The sequence below is a fragment of the Phyllopteryx taeniolatus genome, chromosome 11 (assembly GCF_024500385.1).
Source record: "Phyllopteryx taeniolatus isolate TA_2022b chromosome 11, UOR_Ptae_1.2, whole genome shotgun sequence".
NCBI lineage: Eukaryota > Metazoa > Chordata > Actinopteri > Syngnathiformes > Syngnathidae > Phyllopteryx > Phyllopteryx taeniolatus.
In genome coordinates this window covers 19,970,075-19,991,921 of record NC_084512.1, presented here as the reverse complement: position 1 = coordinate 19,991,921, position 21,847 = coordinate 19,970,075, and the positions used below count along the sequence as shown (strand labels likewise).

The following is a 21,847-nucleotide window of genomic DNA, read 5'->3' as shown; positions in this document are numbered from 1 at the left end:
CATCTAGCGGGACCGTTTTATTTTTAATTTTTTGTACACAGGCTCGTTGCCTGGGCGCTGAATAACTGATGCACTTTCCAATGGTCAGGCAACGTCATTTGCATATCAGACAGCCCGTCGCCTTAGTTTCCCGCCCATTGTACAGTATGTGCATATGCTGACCAGGTGAAACAAGACAGAGGAGACTAGACGCTCCGTGAGGAATAGATTTGCCAGGATCTCTGCTGCTCTTTTTCATATCCATGCTGTTAATGACAGGTTTGATATTAGCAGGTAAGCACTCTCTTTATTTTATCAGCTGCAACTTTGATTAAATTCAGTTAGAATTCAACCCCTATGTGAGATTTATGTCAGGAGTTGTGATGTAACAGCCTGGATATATGAGAGCGCCGTTTCCTCAGCAGCACAAGGAGGCTTTCCCAGGTCCGTTTAACTTGCAGCGAGCCCGCCAACTGGCCGTCTCGCTTGCCGGGTGCTTCAGAAATCAAATTACAAGGCCGCACTGTGCATGATTGTCTGAGGCACTTTAAATGACTTCTGAGAGACAGGCATTTTATTTAGATTAGCCTGCAGTGCTTGCTGCAATCTGGCCCGTAAAGAAAGGACACAGTGTGATGTTCAAGTGGGTCTCTCTACACCCCCCCACCACTTCTCTCTGCACCAACCACCACCCCCCACCCACAATTGTAACGCAAGGCCTCGCTCACATCTACCTTCCAAGCATGTTGAAATGTCAGGGGAAACCCCAGCCGATCATGGCAGGGCTCTACAAGGTGGAACACTGTGCACCCATATCATCCTTGAAGTACATTACCTGTAGATATAGGCAATTCTGGTTGACCTCCAGGGTGTTTTTCTCATAGAAAATAATGTCACGTGCACTAATCAGTTCCTTGCTTAAACTCATGCCATAGGGAAACCTTTATTAATTGCATAGGCAATGTTTTAATTAGTGTTTACCATTCCTAAATGAGATGCATTTTTTTCACAATTTAAAACAATTCCTTAATTTCTTAATACCATATTAGTCAAAATTCACAAATGGTAAAGATCTCTGATTGAATTCATTCTGTTTTGGGGGGCAGTTCAGTCTTAAGCAAATGCTGAGTACAGCTTTTGTTACCATGACGACCAGGGGCGGTGCTAGGGCATTGCGACAAAGTGAGTGCTACTCAGTGTTTCTGTCTTAGTGACTTTTCCAATCCCCCCACTGCGGTAGTCACCAACGTTTTTTGTAAACTGAGAGCTACTTCTTGGGTACTGAGTAATGCAAACGACTACCGTTTTGATACACACTTCTGAAATAACAAATCTGCTCAAAGATTTTTAATAATATGTTATTATTAATAATCACTGGTATTCATCTTTGTGAAAACTAATTTAACAAGGTAGGAAACACAGTAATTAGCAGCAGGCATTTATTTATTATTTATTTCTGTATAGTGTTTACATTTTAAAATGATCACTTTTACAACATTTCTAGGAAATCACAATGTCCCATCATTGGTGAGCTATTTTTACATAAGGGCCACGAACTACTTAGGTGCCTGTGGGCACAATGTGGATGCCGCTTCTCTAGTGACTTTTCAGAAAAGTCCAGCAAATCTAGCAAAGTGATGCTACTGGAGACTCTTGAGACTCCCTCCAGAACAAGAGACGTTCACTCCTCTGTGTCCAGACTGCAAATGAATCACGCTTGTGCACAGCCACCATTGGGTATTATAACCTCTCCACTAGGGCTGCAGGATATTGGAAAAAAATGACATTGCAATTATTTTTTGTTTGTTTGTTTGTTTTTGTTTTAATACCTGCGATACATATTGCGATGTGAAATAATACAGGATCCGTGTTGTAAAAGTTTATTTTCTACGTGAACTAGTTCAAAGTTCAATTCATTGTTCCAAAAATGAACTCGTTCAGTTCATAGTTATAATTCAAAATTTTGAAGTTCACTGGTCCAAAAACAAACGAGTTCATCCATCCATCCATTTTCCATACCGCTCATCCTCGCTAGGGTCGCGGGTATGCTCAGCTGACTTCAGACGGGAGGCGGAGTACACCCTGAACTTGTCGCCAGCCAATCACAGGGCACATGTAAAACAACCATTCGCACTCATATTCTCACTTATGGACAATTTAGAGTCTTCAATTAACATACTAATTTTTGGGGATGTGGGAGGAAACGTGAGTACCGGAGAGAACCGACGCAGGCACGGGGAGAACGTGCAAACTCCACACAGGGAGGCCGGATTTGAACCCAGGTCCTCAAAACTGTGAGGCAGATGTGCTAACCAGTGGTCCGCCGTCAAACGAGTTTGTGATTCTTTTTCTTTTTTCTTTTTTTTTTTTTTTTCAATATGTTGCAGATGAGGCGGCACGGTGGCTGACTGGTTAGAGCGTCAGCCTCACAGTTCTGAGGTGCGGGGTTCAATCCCCGTCCCCGCCTGTGTGGAGTTTGCATGTTCTCCCCGTGCCTGCGTGGGTTTTCTCCGGGCACTCCGGTTTCCTCCCACATCCCAAAAACATGCATTAATTGGAGACTCTAAATTGCCCGTAGGCATGACTGTGAGTGCGAATGGTTGTTTGTTTCGATGTGCCCTGCGATTGGCTGGCAACCAGTTCAGGGTGTACCCCGCCTCCTGCCCGATGACAGCTGGGATAGGCTCCAGCACGCCCGCGACCCTAGTGAGGAGAAGCGGCTCAGAAAATGGATGGATGGATGTTGCAGATGAGCCACTAGCCTAAAAATACTGGCATTTAATTTCTCCATTGTTTCCACCCATTCAGTCCACACTAGTACAGCTGCCGCTTTCAGCCTAAAATCTCAAAAACATGAAAGTTTTTTAAAAATAAGGAATTAAAACAAAAACAGGACTTTTGTCCTTAATGTGCAAACACAAACATGCAACACAGGTCCTAGAGTACAAAGCAAAATTCTGATACAAATAATAATTTTACTAGTAATACATTTTTACAATTATGTACTGTATTACAAAATAACACATTCACATTTATGCAGTGTCCCTGAACGCACCTGGCACACTCACGCAGCTGCTGCCTTCCTTGTTTAATTCTGAAGAGCAAAATAAGAAATGCAGGCGTACGATCTTTTGAGCGTGTCCAAACATGTCCATCTGTTGGTCACTTTTAATATTACAGTAGATTCACTGTATATTACACTACACCAACATCGCAGCAGACCCTGCGATGTGACTATTGCACGCACGTACATTGAGATGACGATCCTCGAACACAAAACACCTCCTTAAAGTGAGTGCCCATAAGGATTTATTTTCCTAACAAAATGTTAGTGCGAAGCTTTGCTAACATTGCAGTTCTGCTTACCTTTTGGCTTTGACATGATAGTTCTTCCATGTTTTCTGGCAGCCAGTCGTTTCTTGAAAATGGCAGATCTTTCCCCAGGATAGCTGCGAAGTCATTGTTACATACATGCAAATCAGTCGCCTTTCGGCAAAATTTAAATAGGCCATTTACGTGAATCGTATAGATCCGATGAGTTTTTCCTGGGGGTCTCAGACCTCATAGACTGTTTCGTACTCCTTGAACGCTGGCTGCTAGATCCATTCCACACATCCACCATCCACACACAGATGTCATTGTGAATATTACTCAGTGGCGGACTAATATGCAGCGCATTGCCCTGAGGTTCCGCCTGTGCACTCGGGACCTGCTTTGGATAAATCAGGAGTTGATGAGACCAGAAAAAACACTTTCGCCGCATCTGCTATGAAGAAGTAATGGTAGTTTTACTCCTTTACAATGATCTAAATGTCGCTCGCTACTTTTATTTATAAAATATTGCTTATTTATCAACTACTTTGTGCGCGAGACTACGACTTCGACTTCCGCATTGGCCGCTGTTTGCTCCAATCCAGTTTTAAGCACTGGTGACGTTGAAGTCTATTTCAGCAATCAAACGACACAAGAAAGTCACATGACCTCACACAACGTCTTCTGTTGGGCTTCCCGGGCATAGGTAGTAACACCAGATAAGCCAGCCTGGCTGACCGTCGTGCCTACTTGGCCACCAAGGTTGTCGTTACTATGAAGGCATTGGCGCGCTACTCGTGTTTACATTTAGAGAAACAAAAACAACAGCTTTCATGTATTGTAGTATATGTCTGGCGCTGTCTGCCCAAATGTGGACATTTCATCCCACTTATAACTTGAAAAAACACCTTGCAGTAAATTGCAGATGTTGTAGATGTTGATGTGCATACACACGCGCACACACACAGCAATATCAGAATTTGCACATTCACATTTTATTTTGTTATGTTTATTTTATTGATGTTCCTGCTATGGTAAAAAAAAAAAAAATCAGTCTGTAATTTTTACTCTTACTTTTTGGGAGGACTACTTTTTACTTGATTCACATTATTGTCAAGTAACATTACACTTGCTTGAGTACAATATTTGGCTACTTTACTCACCTCTGGAACGGACATCCTCTATTGCTACTATTTCTTTTATTCTATTTTTTGCTCATCAGATCAACCAGTCGTATTTTTTGCACTGGTCTTTTGTATTTTCGCGTTGAGGTGCTGCGTGTCCTGGTTGGAGTCCCAGCAGAACCGCGAAGCACCGTAACATCGGCGACAAGAGCTGATCTGCTAGTACATCTTGTATTAATTAGGAAACGCGCCTACAATTATCTAATTAGTTTACGGATGTTAATGTTAAATGTATTAAGCGACGGAGCGATGTTAGGGATTATGTCACAACACAGAATTAACTAACTTCAAATTCAGAAATGGCCAAAAAAAAAAAGGAAAAATACTGTACTTAATATTTTCCTAGAGGATGCATTTGAGACTAGCCTTTGAAGTCGGTAATAGTGAAAAATGAAGTGAAACAGACAATGATTTTAGTCAATTCTTTTCCAGAATGAGAGTGCTTTAAGAGGAGGGTGCTATTCATGTGGCACAGCATGAAGCAGGCATCAGGTGCAGGTGGAGATGGGCCTGGCTCAAGTTGGAGGCCAAAACAAAAAAGCAAAGAAATGAGGCAAATTTTATTTGAATCTTAAATTTGTACATCAACGTACTTGAGTGGTGTAAATAAATGTTTTTCGCATCAATACATTTTATTTTGCCTTATTGTACAGAGTCTTCCAGATTGCTTAATTTATGTTAAAATAAAACAAATTCTCTGCGGGGGGCCGGGGGATCCCCCAGACCCCTCCTACAATGCTTTTTTTTGTGTCACGCTTTTCATCCCTTTGTGTTTGCATGTGTGTTGATAAGAACAGTGGGGTTGGAATTTATAATAGCTTGCTCACAAACACATTTTTGAACACAGGCCGCTAACAAATGATTTACTTGGTAAGACCCAAATATTGTAGACAAGTAAAGTACATTTCCTGCGTCACCTTTAAGTGTCAGCTATAAAAAGACACTAGACACTGTATAACACAACAGAAAAAACTAAAAGGAATACAATACTATAAATAAAACTGCCCGTGAGTTGATTCGCCCTTGCCTAAAACTGGGTTTGTCTGGGCTTTAGACAAAGTGTGTGCACCTTTCATTAAATAATATTCTGTAATACAGGTGAGAGCTATTGTACCGATCACACAATTTCTGGTTGGGTTGTTTAACTTTTTACTGTGTAATCAATGCCAACTGTGAACTTTTCCCGAGTAAAGAGTGTTTTGTGTGTGTGTGTTCTGTGTGCGCCAAAGCCCCGGAGTGTGAGTGGAGTGGAGATGAGAAAAAGGCAGGCGGCGCACATCGAGGCCCCACCACAGGTCCCCGGACAGCCCCGACCCAACACCTGCTGCCTCTGCTGGTGCGGCTGCTGCAAGTGTCTCTGGTAGGCCGTGCACTTCTGCATCCACGCAGACAAAAGACACGGGAAGGTTTTTTTTCTCCTCGCAACAAATGCATTTCAAAGTAAATGTTTTAAACTTAATGTATATGTGGGTTGCACTTTGGTGTGTCTCTTGCAAAATGACACCCCCACCCCACCCCGCCCATGATGGACAAGCAAATCTAAGATTGTGGATGTGGGCTTCGATTTAACCTAGCTGTTAGAGTGGACATCATTGGATAAATACCTGAAGGCTTAAGTGTTGTGGACAATCACAAGACTTGCACTAAAGAAACATTGCTAATGCTGGTATTTAAATGAGTCGAGTAGAAAAATGGTTTGTGAATGAAATCTAAATCTAATTCCGGAACCTCACAGCATTGAGGCAAACTTGCTAACCCCTAGTACCCCATGTTGCCTGGTTGAACCGCAAATTGTAAAACTGTAAGGGGTTTCCACTTTGGAGGTTCAACTGTAAATCCGAACTGGTCCATGTATGGTGAAAATCAATTGAAGTTCATCCCTAGTTGCACCAAGTCCCAGTTCATCAGGTTGCCCCTTGGCAAGGCAGCAAGTGAGGCCAATACGCGGTCATGCTGCTTCACTTGGGCCGCACACTCGACCAAGCAGGCAAAGCTGTGAATGAATGGCCGTTGTGGGCCAGTGAATGGTGAATGTGTCGCCTCTGGTCAGCACTCCATCTGAAGAGGTGGCATCTTGTCAAGCCTGCAAGGAGTCTCCCTACAAACCAGTGTTTGAATGACTTTCAGGTGGATCTGTTTTTTTGTTGTGCTGATGGTTAATTTTGTTTCTCTTGTTCTAGCAAACTTCCCCATCTCGCTTCCCCCATCCTCACTTATACCCTCTAACCCCATCCTCACCCGCAATCATTCAATACCCTTCTATTTCCATTCTCTCATCACATGCAAAACAGCTGTGAAGAACAGCCTTGTATATTTAGCCATATTGTGAGGGTGCCCGGGGGCTGCGGCCCGCTTACCTTATTAGAGGCAGCACAATGGAGACTTTGACAAGAGCCAGTGAGAGGAAGCAGAGATCCTCCATGGTGGGACAAAAATAGACGGCGCAGTGTCTGTTGCATTATGGACCAAGGGGAGTGTGACAGAGCCGCAATGGACGGAGGGAGGCTAGCATGTGTGTTTAGTGCGTTGACAAGTGCGTTGACAGGAGGACATTGTTCACTGGATGTGTGGCAATGTTTACTGTAGATTGTCTTGCTCGCTTGAGGCTCAAACGCATGTTTCTCAGCTTGAAAAATAGCTGTCAGATACAAACCAAGAATTAGATTCTGCTAGTTTTTGTGTTTTTTTTTTTTTTTTTAAGTTTGCGGGCCAATTTTTGGAAGCATCTGTTTCCTTGCTTAGATTATGGTTAAAAAAAAAAAGACACCCCACCATTTATCTTTGCAGCCAAAAGAGTTGAAACACAGCCTGCCTCTCTCCATTGATGTCATGCGAAAGGTCATCACGTGGACACAAAATTAAAAAAATAAAATAACATGATTCTGATCCGATGAGGACATCCTGACTGATGAAACATATTTTGTAAAATAAAATGGCAAATGTGCCATGCAACACTCTATAAATGCACAGACAAGCCAGTAAAATAGTTCTTTTTCTTTGTAAATTGTTTTGTGCTGAACTCCCATGAAATTTAAGTGTGAATGCTAGCATTGTGCACTACTGTTAATGGCAAGTTACAAATAATGCAAGCGTTGTTTTTGACTTGATCACAAGCTAACGAACTGACTTGTCTCTGCACATTTGTCAGAACTATATGTGCAAGAACACATTTACTTACGTCCTTGGCGTACTTCACCTAATGAGGACTGAAGATCGTGAGTTTAGCTTACAGGTTTGGAAAAATAGTATCATGGCCACACTGAGTTAAAAAAATTAATAATAATTTGCGGGGGAAATTGTTGATGTTATGAGAAAGAAATGGTAACGAGGAAACAAGTCTAACCCTTATGTGGAAAAAAAATGCTGTATTTAACTTGACAGTACTCATCCTAACATTACGTTGCTAGCCGAATGAAACCGAGACGGCCTGTCCGACTCAGTCGCCCTCGTGCGGACCCCGCCACCTCATTGGCGACCACTCCTCGCCTCGCTGCGGCGTGGCGGTGGGCTGTTTGGCGCGCACAGAGTTTGTCCAGACTGCTCCTGCTCCGCTCAGCGGCAAAACTTCAAAATTTGTGATTCGCAAAATTCAAATTTTGACTTGCAAATTGCTAAGCCTTTTTTATGACAATTATTGTATGATTATGAAACCTTTTTCACAAAAAACAAAACTATTATCGTAAGATTCCATGTTTTTTAAACAATACTGTATTCTTGTAAAATTACAACTTTGCGTTCATAAATTGGAAAACAGAATCTCTAAAATAATATTCATATTCTCCAATGATTGACTTCCTTTAAAAAAAATAACATTTTATTGTAAGTTTATGACTTTTTTTTTCTCTTGAAGAAATTTATTCTCGTAAGATTAAATTTATTTCTGAAACAAATCTGACTATAATGTCGTAAAATTGCATCTTTACTCTCGTAAGACTACAAATTTTTCATTTTTAAATATGACTAATTTTGGAACATTGCGTCTTTATAGTGCAGATTTGTACGCGGAAAATTTCGTCAGCTTTATTCTTTTGACTAAAGAGTACAAGTACTTTACTCCTCTTTTAATGGAACTTTATTCTTGCAAGAATAAAATTTTTCACTAAAACAAATTGACCTTTTTCTTTCAACGAAATACAACTTTGTTCTGGTGAGATTACAACTTTGTTTTCCAAAATACCATTTTATCCTGATCAAACTACTTTAAAAAAAAAAAAAAAACAGTTAAACCATTTTAAAAGCTTCATATTTCCTGTAACATTTCAACTTTATTCTTGTTAAGAATACATTTTTTTTCTTTTAGTAAGATTATTTCTTTTCATTTTGATCATTTTGATCCAAATTAATAATGCCTTTGCTGGTAGATTGTTCATTAATTGAGTCTTGAATAGATAGAGGCAAAAAGCAAAGTCCTATAAGTGCACTATTTGGCTGCAGTAGTCAGATCCCTAGTCTTGATCGTGCTGGGACACAAAGTAAAAGCCTTCCTCCTGTCTCCCATGCAGGAGTGAAGACAGGATGGAGAGAAGTGAACGGCAGACCTGCACCAAGATGGACAGTATTGAAACTGCAGAAGAACAGTAAGTCCTCAGCCCTGTTGGCCTTCTCTTTGCGTAGTCACCACCGCGTTTTCTTGATCTCTAGCATGTCCCACCGCCGCCACAGACACCCAAGTCTCGACGAGGTGCTGTCGTGGTCTCGGAGCTTCGAGATGATGCTGCGCTCGCTGGAGGGCCGGGAGATCTTCCGGGAGTTCCTGAGGTCGGAGTACAGTGAGGACAACCTCCTCTTTTGGTTGGCATGCGACGATCTGAAGAAGGAGACGGATCCGTCGGTGGTGGACGAGAAGGCCAGGATCATATACGAAGACTACGTGTCCATACTGTCGCCGAAAGAGGTTTGGACTTTGGTTCCTTTTCTTCAACGGCTGACCGTTGTTTGAAAGCTCATCCTAAAATGTTTAAACAGGGTCCACAATAGCGATTTTCAACATCTTAACTGACTTTTAAAAATGTGAGAGACCACTTGACCCATGACGAGAGAAAACAAGTGCATGCTTATCGCTTTTGTAGTGTGTGGTGGACTCGAGATGAAAAACACAGCACACCACTCACAAACTCACAAACCATATCTTCTCTGACATTTGTGAGTCTCCTCCTCCAAACCAGTTTATCTGTCATAATACCAAGACTGACATGTGATACGCATCACAGTGCCACAGTTTATCCAGGCTGCCGGAAACTACAAAGGGGGAAGAGAATAGTAGTAGAGAATAAGTAAAAGAAGCTATGACTATGTGCTATAAGCTATAAGCTATGTGGTGAATGACTTGTGAGACATGTTATACAAACTTTCAACACAACCAGTTCCTCCTTGATTTGTGTGTCCCCCCACAGCGCAAGCTTCAGCAGGCTTGAAAATTGGGCTATTTTTCTGTTTCGTGTCACAATCACGTAGTCGGTGCCTTGGCCAGATTTGTAAATACTGAACATTTTTGTCCTGCCCCAGCTGTCTGTTGCACATTGGGGAGGAAAAATCACTCCTACCACACGCCACGCCAGAGGTTAATTGCTCAGGATAATCATTCAAGATATCTGATAATCAAGCCTTTGCTAATTGATTGGGGGAATTGAGCTCAAAATTCGCCCGATAATTGGTGTGTGTCTACCCTGCTTAACTGTACAGGCAATGTTTTAAGTACCATTTTGCCATTCCCAATTGTCATACAAGTATAAAACGTTAACCACTGTTTATATTACAACGGTATGCTGCGGACCTGCTTCACTTACACCAACTCAAGTGTTAGAATATATTTTAAAAGAAGTCAAACACTCAGGGCCTGATTTACTAAAGGTTTGCGTGTGAAAAAACAGGCATACATTTATTCCTCATGGTAACACAACGCACCCAGGATTGCTTCTGCCAAATGTGCAAAATTGTCGCAGGTGATAACTTTCCTATTCTATGGTTGTTCAATTTAACAGGTACCCTTTGGCCACAAAAAAATAACACAAAAACATACCAAAAAAAAACATTTGAAGAGTCAACGCTTAAAGCGTGCTGAAGTGTGCGGGGTTCCGCAAGTATTTTCATGAGTGGCCGATTACTTGGCCATCGGTTTTGAGTTGTGCAATGCATCAATGTCACAGATTACAGCCAATTGAAATGCACTTAAGCTTTCACACACGCTAAAAATACATTTCTGGATTTTAGCCAGCGAGATACAGCCGGCTGCCGCCAAGCCATACAAATACAGTACATGAAGTATGCATAATTCATAATGTACCTGTGGATGAAATGTTATGCTTACAGTCTCTGTCACCAACATGTGTGCGAGCGATGCACGTACCGCGGCGATTACATTCACGTGAATGAGTGGAGCTGATCGTCACCGATTCCCACTCTCTCTTTATTTTTGCCCATGTCCTCTCACTATACTGACCTGCTTCTTGCTTAACTATCACTCTTTTCTATCAGTCTTTTAATGGTTTAATAAATGCGATAAAGTACAATATACTGTATGTGCAACCTCAAAAGCCTGTACAGGCTCGCTGTTTAGGGCGTCCACATATCAAATCGCTCAATGTGCAGGTGTGAGTTTACGACTGTGATTTTTATGCGACAGTCCAGTCTAATTCTGTTCGTTGGCATCGCATGGTGTGCGGCGTGCCATAGCTGCTCACTGAGCTTAGGCCTCGTGAGAAAATGTTCTTTCTCTACCACCCTGTCAGCCATTTTCTTTTTCTCATCTACGGCCCCAGGTGAGTCTGGACTCGCGGGTGCGTGAGGGCATCAACCAGAGCCTGGCCGAGCCCAGCAGCCTGATGTACGAGGAGGCGCAGCTCCAGATCTATACGCTGATGCACCGAGACTCCTTCCCCCGCTTCCTCAACTCCACCGTTTACAGAGACCTCCTCGCCAACCGGAGGCGCACCTGCCTCGACACCTAAAGACCCGCGCCCCACCTTACCCTCAACGCCCTCCATCGAGACTACTACGTCAACTATGGTGCCAGAAGTCCGGTTTGGAAAAAAAAAAAAAACTCTCTCTAGATTGCAAAAAGACTGATTGATATCCGAGATAGCTAGTTATTGTTCTTTCTTTTTTTTTTTTTTTTTCGAGAGCAATTTCTAGCCGATGACATGCGTTTGCTGATTGCTTTTAGGTCAAATTTGACGAGGCCGCCGTCGCCGGCCCGCTGATTGTTTTCGTGAGCGCAGATGTCTTGATGGTCACGTTAGACTGTGGACTCCTCAGGACCAGGAAGAAAGAGAGAGAATGTGAGAGAGAGAATGGACATGCCAACTATTCCTGTACTGTAATAATTACACCTCACTTTTAATTTCTAACCCATTCTTTCCCCCACATATCATTCTGAGCTAATGAGAAGAAGGCTGTCTCATGCCAACGACTGCAACCATTTAAAAAAAAAAAATTAATATATATTTTTTTTCAGAATAGGCTTCCTAGGAAGGAAAAACAAGAAGAGTTCTAATAACCTTTATTGGAGCGGAGGCGTCCACATTAAAGCAGCACCTGTCATGATTCCATCCATCTATCCGTCCATCTGAGCACTTTCCTTCTTTACGTGGGAGAAGTAAGGGCTAGACTTGTGGTTGGGCAGCTACATGTAACTCAACAATGCCTTCACACGTGTTTCGCATAGACAAAAAAAAGGCAGCACAAGCGGCGCTGCTGGAGGTTTACCCCCCCCCCTCTCGGAAAGCAACCACAGTTAATCCCGACAATCCCCTTCTTTTCCCCCCTCCTCCTGCTTCCCATTCGCACCCTCATAGCCTGACAAGCACAGGTAAAAAAAAAAAAAAAAAAAACACTGTCGTGGTCGTCTTCTACATTCAGCCACTGACGCGGTTGGGATAACGAACCCCCGGCCTTTTCCTGTAAGGCTTTATTATGACGTCTGCAGTGCCGCGGGTGCCAAACATGATGTCAACGGCGCTAAAGAGGAGAGTCTGCTAGTTTTAGCCAGCAAACTTTTAGTTAGCCACAATGCTAACATGCCCTTGTGGGCGCTAGAGTCGGTTGCTAAGTTAGCATGACTCTGCGCTCTACACACTCTTTGGTCTACTTTTATTAAAAAATGTAAAGAAAAAAAAAATCTGACTTTGAACGCATGATAATGTGTCGCTTTAATGAATTTAGAGGGCAAAATGGAAGGGCAGGCTCTTGCCAAATGTCACGGTAAAAAAAAAAATTCCGTCCCACTCGGCCTGTGGATATACAGTAGAAAGTGCATGACTGAAGTATTATGCTATTATTTTTTGTTTGTTGAATTCATTCTGATTATTATATTAACGGATAGATGGTGATGTATCTATCAGGTCCTAAAGTTTTAGCGAAAACTGTGTCACTACTCGTTGATATATGGGAGGACTCGGCGTTGCCACCTATGTGTCTAACTACCTGACGTTGACGTGCCAAGTTTTGGTCGAGAGCCATTGTAAGACAGGATAGCAAAAAAAGTGCCATTGGATGTACTGTAGTAAGCCTAGTTAGCAATTATGTCTCTATCTTGCTAGGCTAGATTTTAGACTGCCAGAAGGACTCAAAATTAGGGATGGGCATGAAATTTCCTTGATCCACCATGGGTAAAACTAATAACTTTTAAATATGAGTAATGAGATGGGGAACTGGCTCTTGGAATGTTCTGAACTCCTGTTTCCATGCCAGTGTCGTATTGAGCAGAGTTCTGAGTGGTTGTAGCTCAACGTCCAATAGCTGGCGTCATTTGTTGTTGTTCACCTTCTTTAGACAGCGAACTAGATGAGAGGGAATATAAAGCTCCTCTTCTGCTTCTGCGCCACCCTAACAATCAGTGAACAGATTATTATGCCCATCCCTACTCAAAATACATTTGTTACTGGATGAATTGCAGTGGAACCTCTGAAAGTGGTGCAATTAGGAGTTCAAACCCCCCCCGTCCCCCGTCCCCCCCAAAAAACGTAAAATTTATGCCTCAAAAGTAAATGTATATAACGATGTTATGGCAAAAGATTACATTTTTTATTGAATTTGCATCCCCATATGTTAAAATTTGAGTTAATCCCACCAAGTGTTTTGCTTTTTCTTAAACTTTTTCTTTTTGACAGACTTAATTAATTCCAGCAATACCTTTAAAACCACTAGGTGACAGTATCGCTCTGCAAATACCTTCCTGCTGTGTCAGCCTTCAAAGGTGAGTACTTTTACTTTATTTTAGTTATATTTTACAGTGGTTCTCTTTGGAATTTTAAACTGTTCCTTAAAACATAGCTTCAAGGTTTTTAAGCTCGGAACAAATGAATTCCCTTGACATGATTTGGAAAATTGTTTTTGACGGATTGAGTTCCGCTTCGGAGGTTCCGCTGTACATTCAAACGCACTATTCGTCATTGTTATCAACCAGTGGAGTCAATAGAAGCATTGTTTTTTAAATGAAAAAAAATAACTTTACGACAAAAGCTTTTTTATCCAGAGTGAAATGAATACAAAGGCTTCCTATGGCCTATGAGTTCCTCTAAAGAACTATAACATATTTAACGTTTGGCAATACATGCAGGCGGCCACATTAGTGATGGATATTGCTTCGCTGTGCATGCATGGGCCCAGTTGAATCATGACAATAACTGAGCTTTTCTTTTCCATTTTAGGGGGGAAAATAAGATTTTTGCCGAATCTTTTAAGCACATCCTAACGCAAGAATGTTTCACCGTCAAGCAGATAAATAATGGAAAAAATAAACATGGTGCAATTGAAATCAAGTTTACATTTATAAATAAACAGTGAGTTTATGCACGTGGTGGTGCCATGTTCGAAACATTTGGGAGACGAGTCGGAAGGTTCTAGAATTGGGAGAGTTGTTTTCTCGTCCGGCGTCCTTTTTTTCTCGCCCGTTTAATTTATTGTGACTTTTACACAGCAAAGGCGTTTGCTTTGTGTTGAATAACTGTGGATTTTACGCGGTGGGGCGTGGCCATTTTCGCGTTAGTTTATTTTTTTAGAGAGCTGAAGACTCCTGACGGGAAACGGAAGGTTTGCGAAGGTTTGGCCTTACTGACACATTTGTTATTATTATTATTATTATTATTACTATGATTATAATTTTTCCTTTTGAAAAAAACAAACAACAGGCGTCTCTGTAGGCTTTTCACTACCTCTCATGTTGGTTAATTTATTTCACATCTAGCTGTCAGTGTTTTTTTTGTTTTGTTTTTTTAAATTATTATTATTATTTTTTTTTTTAAGATTCTACTTGAAGCCTAACACTGTAAACTATAAAATGTGCACAGACAAAAATGTATATGAGCGACGGTGTGTGGGGACAGGGGTGCGTTCAAGAGAGCTTAGCCTAGACATGAGTTTGTTGTTGTTTGTTATTTGTCTGTTTTATTTCGATTTTGAAGTAGAATTTTTGCATCTCTATTAATAATTCAGGAAAACCACTGTCTAAGGGCTAATCCCATTTTTGCCTATGCAAATGTGTTTTGGGGAGAGGGCGAGGTTCTACCCGGACCCATTTAAAAGATGGACCATGGTTTACATTGCCCTTTGCTGATGTCTTTCAATCTCACTCAGCAAAAATGAACGCTTATTATTTTTGTTTCTATATATTAATATCATATGAATAACTATATAAAACAAGTAATATACAAAGAAAATAGTATATGCCTTCGTGATGAAAAAACAAATAAATGTGTTTGTTGTCTGACATTATGTGGATGTGTGCTGGCGTCTTGCGAAGAACAGTAGCTAGCCTTGTGTGCTATTTATGAATGGAGGGGTTTTATTTGTAAAAACAAACAAAAAAAATGTGACTTTTTAGTGCCCATATCCAGCGCATACCTCTTCAGTCATTTTTGCATCCATGAAATGTTTGTTTTTTGTTTTTTCAGGGCCACATCCTCCCCAACAATCACTGTGTTGATGCAGTAACATTGCTGAGGGAGCGCAACCATTGGAAGTGGGTTTCTTTTTTTCCGTTTTTATTTCAATGAATACCTAAAATGCGCCAATGACGGCGATCGTTCACATAGCTAGTTTGATCCACTTTTTAAAAATCTTTGTGATGAGGTTTGATTTTGGGCTATACCGATGTCAGAAATCTCTCGGGCAGGTTTTATCCACTAGCGCAAAATGCAGTTTCTCGACGTTAGTGTACGGTGCCTCGTTTATGTTTCCCTGAGACCTCAAAATCAGTCGCTTTTATTTCTCGTGCTCTCGCTTCCTCTCTTGGTGACAATCGCAGGCAGAGCGGCGACATTCCTCCACCGATACAATTTTGATGTCCTCCCTTGGCTGGTGTGCGACAAACGGATTTTAGGCGATCACTTTTCTCTTTATTGATTTCGATGCCTAAGCCTCTTTAGTCGAGATGATTGAAAAATGTGACGGAAATCGAGAACTTTGAAAAAACAATTAATGGAGAAAGGGTTTTTTTTCTATTTGAGCATGCTTTTTGCTAAATAAATGAAATAATTCAGTTATTTGCTACAAACAATACTGTATGAGTATGTATTCAAGTACTGCATTATGCAGACAATTAAAAAAAACAAAAACGCTTTTGAGTGTTTCAATATTTTTCTCACGAAAGCGTACTTGATTCTTGAGTGTCACATGATAAAAAGTTGCCTCTTTGTGCGAAGGTCAGCAGTTGGTCCGTTTGCATGAGTTCGTCCACTGGTTGCTAGATGACGTCAGACCGTGACAAAATTCTTAAACAGCGTAGGGCCGACAACCACATTGGTACAACAAACCAACTTTTGGCTACTGTTTTAACGACATCGACCCGAAAACAACTTACCTTTGACTTCTTGAAAGAAGTTAGACCGACAGCAACGTTGGACCAAAACAACGGCAGCCTGACAAGAACTTTTTTAATGATGTCGGCCAGAAAACGACTTAGCAATGTCAGACTGACACTGTCTTCTTACCATCAACACAGACCTCTTGCCAAAGACCTCTTTTACCACACAAAACAGCTTCTTACCGATGACTATAACAAAGTCGGACAAACGCTGACTTCTTCCCAAAAATGACTTCAACGTTGGCCCGACAGAGATTTCTTATCTTTGGCACAGACCTCTTATTGATTTCTTTAACGATGTTGGTCACAGACAGACTTCTTCCAGACCACAACTTCTTTAAAGAAGCCACACCTCTGATAACATTGGACCGATTACTTTTTTAATAATATCTGACAGACTTAACGATGACTACTATAACGAAATCAGAGAAACACAACAATCCCTTCCCAACAATGACTTTTTTTTTTTTTTTTAAAACAAAGTCAGACCGACAGCAACAGGATTTGACCAACAACGACGACTTCTTTTACGATGTCGAACAGAAAACGTGTTCTTTTGCGACATCGGACCGACGCAGACTTCTTCCTAACAACATCTTTATTGATTTTGGAGACAAAACATTTTCTTCCCAACGACGACCTATTTAACAAAATCAGACCAACAGCAATAATTGTCGGACCAATAACAGCAGCGGACCAACAATTTTTGAATGATATTGGACAGAAAACAACTTATTTAATGGTGCCGTACTGACACCAACTTCTTCCCTACGGCACAGATATTTTATCAACAACTTATTTAACTATGTCGGACACAAAACTCTTATTGATGACGACTGTACCAAAGTCAAACAAACACCAACTTCTTCCCAAGAATCATGTCTTTAAAGTCAGACTGAGAGCAACTAACAACAACACAACTTATTTCGCAATGTCGGCCACAAGACAACTTCTTAACGAAGACGACGATAATAAAGTCGGAAAAACACCGGCTTCCTCCCAGCCACGACTTTAACGAAGTCGGTCCGACAATGACTTTTTGATGGTTTCAGCATAATGTCATTCTTTCATCTTGTTTTAATATTGAAGAAGAATTGAAAGGGCAGCCAGTTAAAGTTTGGTGGAACAACCGCGGGCCCTTGTGGTCTTGCGCGTTGATCGTAAGGAATCCAACCAATCCTCGATGAGCACTTGCTGCCCAAAGTGCCGTGAAATGCAGGAAGCCCTTAAGTGTAGCATCCAGCGCGTCCGAACGTTGTCGCGGACCCGCCTTCTTATCTCGCTGTGTAAATGCGTACCTCAAGAAAGTGTTGGCAAATGTGTACTTTATGGACTTTTGATAATTAATGGTGTTGCTTTTGCAAGTCTTGGCATGATGGTTCAAATCAGATGTAACAAAACAAGTACTTTTGCATCTACATTTCCATTTCAAAATCATATTTTTCATTTAAAGTGGTAAATTCCAACACATTTAAAAATATGAAAAACCTTGTGCCAAAAATGAGTCTTTTAGTCAATTATGAGGAAAAAAAAAAATCCGGTTAAGTGTTCCTTTCCTTTCAGTGTTTGTTGTTTCTCAGAATTTGTCTCCATAAAACTTTGACACGTAATACCCAACAAATATAAAGAATTTCTATAGAGGTGATATCGTCTTGGTTGATTTCAGACACATAAGAGCTATTATATCACAACTGAAATTGTAACTTTTGTCCCTCGCCAAATAAAAAAAGAAAAAGAAACTGATTTTCACCATTATTATTTTGAGTTTGTTAATTTCTCTTAAAAGTGGGGCTTGTCTCATGTATCAGCAAAGTCGTGAGAGGCCTCTCAATGAGTCTTGCCTGCTGTGTGAAAGCTGTGGTCCATTTTGGTCTGCAGTTCTCAGTCTTGTCTTTGTTTACAGGAGAAAAAAAATAAATAAACATTTTGCATTATGACAAAACGCCAATCTGTTGTAACTGCCCTTGAATATCTTGTCATTTGCATAGTGCTGCTAGAGACTGTAACAACTCAAAATAAATACTTACTAGATTTTTTTCACAAATGTCATGGCGTCTTTCTTGGGATCGGACTGGGAAATAATAATAATGGAAATCTATGTAGCGCTAGCAAGATTTAGATTTAAGATCTATGCATAACACTGTCCAATAAAAAGCATGAATCTCTTTTTTTTCAAATTTACATCCAAAACACTAATAAAACGTATTCTTTATGTTTTGGCAGAAAAAATAAAACAAATTCTAATATGAATAAGAAACCAATATGAGGACATTTTTATTTTCTTTGTTCAAATTGGTGGGAAAACATCCATTTTATTTTTGAAGGTAAGAAGTCATCACAAGAAAAAGGAAAAAGTCAAATCTCACCAGAATAGTCAACAATGAGAAAATAGTCGGGCTATAACAAGAAGAAAAGTTTGTATTTTCAAGGTCAAGTGAATCTTACAAAAATATGTTTTGGGGATAAAATGTTTTTTAGGAATAAGTCAATATAACAACAAAAAAGTCATGTTTTTTAGAGATGATTGAGAACAACAAAAATATTTTCAAATTAAAACTAGAAAAACAAGTCTTAGTCATTTTACATTTTTTTTTAAAGAAAAGTCAAACTGATGTCATGTTATGGGGATAAAAAGGTGAATGTTACAAGAAAAAGTCCTAATCTTACAGAAATTGTCAAATATTTTGTCAGAGAAAAGAGGAAATGTAATGGGCGACGGCTGCACCACCACGTGGTCGCTGGCCAGGCAGTGCGCGCCCCTACCTGCGCTGCCCCCTACCTACCCCCCCCCCCCCGGTTAGCACATCTGCCTCACAGTTCTGAGGACCCAGGTTCAAATCCGGCTTCGCCTATGTGGAGTTTGCATGTTCTCCCCTTGCCTGTATGGGTTTTCTCTGGGTACTCGGGTTTCCTCCCACATCCCAAAAACATGCACGGTAGGTTAATTGAATACTCTAAATTGCCTGTAGGTGTGAATGTGAGTGCGAATTGTTTTTTGTTTGTTTATATGTGCCCTGCCGATTGGCTGGCGACCAGTTCAGGGTGTACCCCACCTCTCGCCTGAAGATAGCTGGGATAGGCTGAGGATAAGTGGTACGGAAAATGGATGAATGGGTGGAAATGTAATGTTTTGGGTTTTTTTCAATGCAGCCCTAGTGCTTAAAAAAGACTAGTATTGTAGTTGGGGGGAAAAAAAGAAAAATGTATTTTTTGTCAAGGTAAAATTCGAGATTGAAAGTTACAAGAATATAGTGATAATGTTATGACTGTTTTTCTCAAACTTTTTATGCCAAGTACCACCTCAAAAAATACCTCTCCAAGTACTACCATAATGACAACATTAAAATACAGTAGTGCAGTAGGCCCAAGTTTTCAGAAAAAATGAGGCAAAGAGTTTATTCCTAAAAAGTATATTTAAAAAATGTAGTGTCACTGTAACAATATGCACAGTTTGAACATTAACATTGCTCTTAAATATTAAAAAAAATACATAATCAATTAAAAAGTAATGCGCATTAAAGTAAAAATAAGACAAAATTTCTACCTAAATGATTCAAAACAAACACTTCTAAAAGATTGAAGAAAAATTTTAAATACAACTGAACAGTACTGAACTGAATTCAAAATAAGTTTAAGCCACTATAACACTGCACTGTGTGAAAGTTCAATTCAGTGATTCTGTCGTGTACTACTCGAGGGAACTTGTACCACACTTAAAGAACCATTGCTATGAGTCTTTTTGCAAAAAAGTAATATTTTCTTACTTTCTTCAGAGGAAACTCGTCGTAATGCTGCAAATAAATTACACTATATAGATAGATAGATAGATCATATCATAATGTAATGTAGGACTTTTTAAAAGTTGATGGTTTTTTTTCCGATAATGGTCATAACATAAGAATAAAAGTCACATTTCTTCAAGAAAAAAACCCAAAACGTCATCTGCACATTTAAGGAAAGGCAAATTTGAGACTTGAAGAATCTGCAGTCCCCTACCTGTAAAGACCACAGAAAGGCTTACGTTAAAACATTATGATTTGTTTTTGTTTTTGTTTTTTTTTCGCCGACAGTATCCATGATGGTGTTGATGGTGTACATTCAGAGAACAAGGTGAGAGCACATGCTGAGAATGTGGAGGCAGGTCGGCGTGCGTCACGATGGCTCTCGCCACTGACATGAAAATATTGTACAGTCCTCTCTGTAAAGGTGAAATTGTGTGTGCGCGCGTGTGTGTGTTCTCACACAGTCTTTTGATCAGGAACTATCGAAGCAGCGTCCTCCGAGGGGGTTTTGTCCAATCCCTGGCTAACACTCTGGTCATGTGATTGCTCGACGGCGGCGTTGGGAATGGTCTCATCGATGCTTTCGTACGGTTCGGACGTCCACTGATGCAAGGCAAGGAATGGAAAAGTATTACTGCGCTGGTAGACCATAAGTGGTCTCCCGGCTAATAAAGTTTAGCTTAGCAAAAAAGATCTACCTTGGCTGTTAGCATAAGCTGTGTAGCGTTAGCTAGCAGTTTGATCCTTTTCGTAAAAAAAAAGAAAATATATATATCAAATAAAACGTAGAAAAGACATAATGTAATGCATAATATGCAAAAAATATTGTTAAAAAAAAAAGTATCTCTGTATATGCAAGCTTTAAGAAGCCGGCGGGCCTGGTGTGGTGGCGTGAGTGCCTGGGTGAAAGTTGTGACTGACAGCAGATTCTGCATAAGTCCGCTGTGTTTTACTGTTCTCCTGGAATGCAAGAACCGACTGGCTGTGGCTCTCCTTTCCCACATGCAAAGGCACAGTGTATCCCCCTGCTACTCGCGGGGGATAGGGACCGAGCCCTACCCTCAATAGAAACATCTGGGAATAATGACAACCCCCCCTATCAGGTTTATAATTGCCTATATAGGCCTCAAGATGGGAGCACAGCACTACTTTTTTCTAAATGAAATTCCTCAACTTACTTCAATCTAGTTCATTGGCACCAAGATGCCACAAAAGAGTGGCAAGGCACTACTGTCTAAATATACAGTAATTTTTCAACTCGCTCCAACATTGTTCCTTGCCACCAAGATGCCACAAGATAGCGCCAAAGATTGTAAATGGCGAACAGCAAATATGCAAGGTTCACTGTATGCTATAAAAACCTGTAAAAATGTGCTTTTAAAAAAAATGGAATCGTGGCACTAATACGCCATTAAAGAAACAACCACTACTTTTGTCCACATACTCCTGGGCATGCTCCTGGGCTTACCTGTGTGGCCCTGCTGCCCGACCGGTGCGAGGGTCCCATGGCGATGTTGACGCTGGACGACGACTGCGTGTCGGTGGTGTTGCCCCCCTCGGCTGCCGACAGCCCCGAGATCACCAGGCCGCTGGAGAAACTGCGCTTGCCAAACAGCAGGCTCAGGGTGGATGAGGACGAGGACACCTATTAATTAACATGACGTCATCTCCATGTGACATAAAATCATCTTTCGTCTTCACACTTTTTCATTAATCTGAAATACTGCGTGTTTCTGTTTTGGTTAAGAAAGAAGTTAAAATGGGCTCAGCTCTAAACTATTCCATCCACG

At 40.8% G+C, this 21,847-nt stretch overlaps 2 protein-coding genes and 1 long non-coding RNA gene across 9 annotated transcripts in view; 1 reads left to right on the top strand and 2 right to left on the bottom strand.

The window, feature by feature from the left end:
• The window catches only part of rgs17 (regulator of G protein signaling 17), a 28,721-nt gene extending 10,402 nt beyond the window's left edge, over positions 1-18,319 (top strand). Inside the window, exons 3-7 of one of the 5 annotated variants that reach the window (XR_009790836.1) lie at positions 5,705-5,835; positions 8,978-9,052; positions 9,117-9,369; positions 11,234-11,480; positions 11,638-18,319. Coding sequence is in view for 2 of the 5 variants with exons in the window: in XM_061790229.1 (XP_061646213.1) it covers positions 5,705-5,835; positions 8,978-9,052; positions 9,117-9,369; positions 11,234-11,422 (648 nt within the window). In the remaining 3 variants the exon portion in view is untranslated. Of the gene's footprint in view, positions 1-5,704; positions 5,836-8,977; positions 9,053-9,116; positions 9,370-11,233 lie in introns of all 5 variants that reach the window. The other 4 variants (XR_009790837.1, XR_009790838.1, XM_061790230.1 and 1 more) reach the window with 4 other exon arrangements.
• On the bottom strand, positions 644-7,661 carry LOC133485878 (uncharacterized). 2 transcript variants are annotated; one of them, XR_009790839.1, is made up of 3 exons: positions 6,833-7,661; positions 3,346-3,428; positions 644-1,739 (listed from the first exon to the last, which is right to left on the bottom strand). It is a non-coding gene; the product is annotated as an uncharacterized LOC133485878 (long non-coding RNA). The 2 variants fall into 2 exon arrangements; XR_009790840.1 differs by lacking the exon at positions 6,833-7,661 and adding an exon at positions 3,540-4,312.
• A 1,067-nt stretch (positions 18,320-19,386) lies between the features above and the next one.
• The window catches only part of pcnx2 (pecanex 2), a 31,115-nt gene continuing 28,654 nt past the window's right edge, over positions 19,387-21,847 (bottom strand). The window contains exons 39-41 of one of the 2 annotated variants that reach the window (XM_061790885.1): positions 21,526-21,702; positions 20,518-20,660; positions 19,387-20,271 (exon numbers count right to left, since the gene is read on the bottom strand). In XM_061790885.1, the coding sequence (XP_061646869.1) occupies positions 20,268-20,271; positions 20,518-20,660; positions 21,526-21,702 (324 nt within the window). In that variant the 3' untranslated portion in view covers positions 19,387-20,267. Of the gene's footprint in view, positions 20,661-21,525; positions 21,703-21,847 lie in introns of both variants that reach the window. The other variant, XM_061790886.1, reaches the window with a different exon arrangement.